The sequence below is a fragment of the Trichinella spiralis genome, assembly GCF_000181795.1.
Source record: "Trichinella spiralis strain ISS 195 chromosome Unknown Scfld5612, whole genome shotgun sequence".
NCBI lineage: Eukaryota > Metazoa > Nematoda > Enoplea > Trichinellida > Trichinellidae > Trichinella > Trichinella spiralis.
In genome coordinates this window covers 1-1,353 of record NW_003532551.1, presented here as the reverse complement: position 1 = coordinate 1,353, position 1,353 = coordinate 1, and the positions used below count along the sequence as shown (strand labels likewise).

Here is a 1,353-nt window from a genome sequence, read left to right as displayed (position 1 = left end):
GAACGGGAAGACGTCCGCGAAGGAGATCGCCATCGACGAGAGTTTTTGGACCCCGATCGCTGCCCACGCCGTGGAAGATACACCTAATCCACTCTTTATTATACAGTCCACTCACTTATTGGGCCGGACGAACGAACGTCTGGTCTATTCATACCTGAACGTCAGATTACTGTCGCTAGTCTGACTCTAACATTGGTCCTCCGAGCCGGATCAATCGAAAACCAGCAACCTACGGATAGTGGATACCATGGCGTCCTCTGCGAAATCACGGAGCAAGAAACTCGTGGCCCTCAAAGATCGGCTGAACCGACTGTTGGCAGAACTGGATGAGTTGTGCATCAGTTCCGCCGATGTCTTTGAGGTGGAAGAGCAGGTCTCGTTAATGGAGGAGTCGTTCCGGGCCGCAGACGCGCTCCAAACCGAAGTGGAGCTGGACCTGGAAGGTGAAGAGCGGCAAGCCGCGATAGATGCCTGGGCGTTATGTCGCCAGAACTACCGTGAGGGAAAGGCTCGTGCACGCGCAAGGATGGTTGAGGCGCGCGGAGAAGGCCCCATCGGTAGCGGCAGTGTTAGCGCGGGCATGCCGGCGGTCCGGTCCAGCAATGGGAGGTTGCCGGAGGTGACTCTCCCGAAGTTTACGGGGAAGGTGTTGGAATTCCCTTCCTTTTGGGCCCAGTTCGAGGCCAACGTACACAAACGGAATGACTTGGACAACGCCACCAAGTTCACCTACTTGTTGTCCAACACCGAAGGGACGGCGAGGAACGCCATTGAAGGCATCCCGCTCACTCCCGAGAACTACCCCCAGGCCGTGGACATTTTGAAGAAGCGTTTCGGTCGACCGAGACAAGTGATACGCGAGCATTTGGCTGCCCTATGGAGGGAGCCAGCGTGCCGCGAGATGTCGGCGCGGGGCATCCAGTCCCTGGTGGACGAAGTGACTAAACATCTGCGTTGTCTCACTGCTCTGGATAGAGATCCATTCGCCGGCCGTCTCCCCGCAAGCGAGGTCCTGATGCCGATGTTGCTGGACAAATTTCCCCCGGCGTTGATAAGGGCCTGGGACACCAACATCGGACCGGATGCAGCCGAAGAAGAGGACAACCTGCAGAAGCTTTTGGAATTCGCTCAGTGGCAGGCGAATCTGCTCGCCAAGTCGAATGGAGAAGAAGCGAAACCACCTGCAGTGAAGTCGGAACAACGGACGCCCTCGTCGAAACCGTCGCGTCCTGAACAGAGATATGGGGATCGCATCAGATCAACTGCGGCGGCGTTGGCAGTGGTCGCCGCCAAGGGCTGCCCGTTCTGTGGTGGGGAGCATAAGGCGGAAGAGTGTGAGAAGTTCCTGAAGGC

At 57.4% G+C, this 1,353-nt stretch overlaps 1 protein-coding gene across 1 annotated transcript; it reads left to right on the top strand.

Moving 5' to 3' along the window:
* Positions 1-106: 106 nt before the first annotated feature.
* On the top strand, positions 107-1,334 carry Tsp_13522 (conserved hypothetical protein; the record flags this gene model as incomplete). The annotated part of the gene is made up of 2 exons (XM_003366671.1): positions 107-312; positions 362-1,334. Coding segments are annotated over 2 exons (1,179 nt in total), but the record flags the coding sequence as incomplete, so codon positions are not given.
* Between the last annotated feature and the right edge of the window lie 19 nt (positions 1,335-1,353).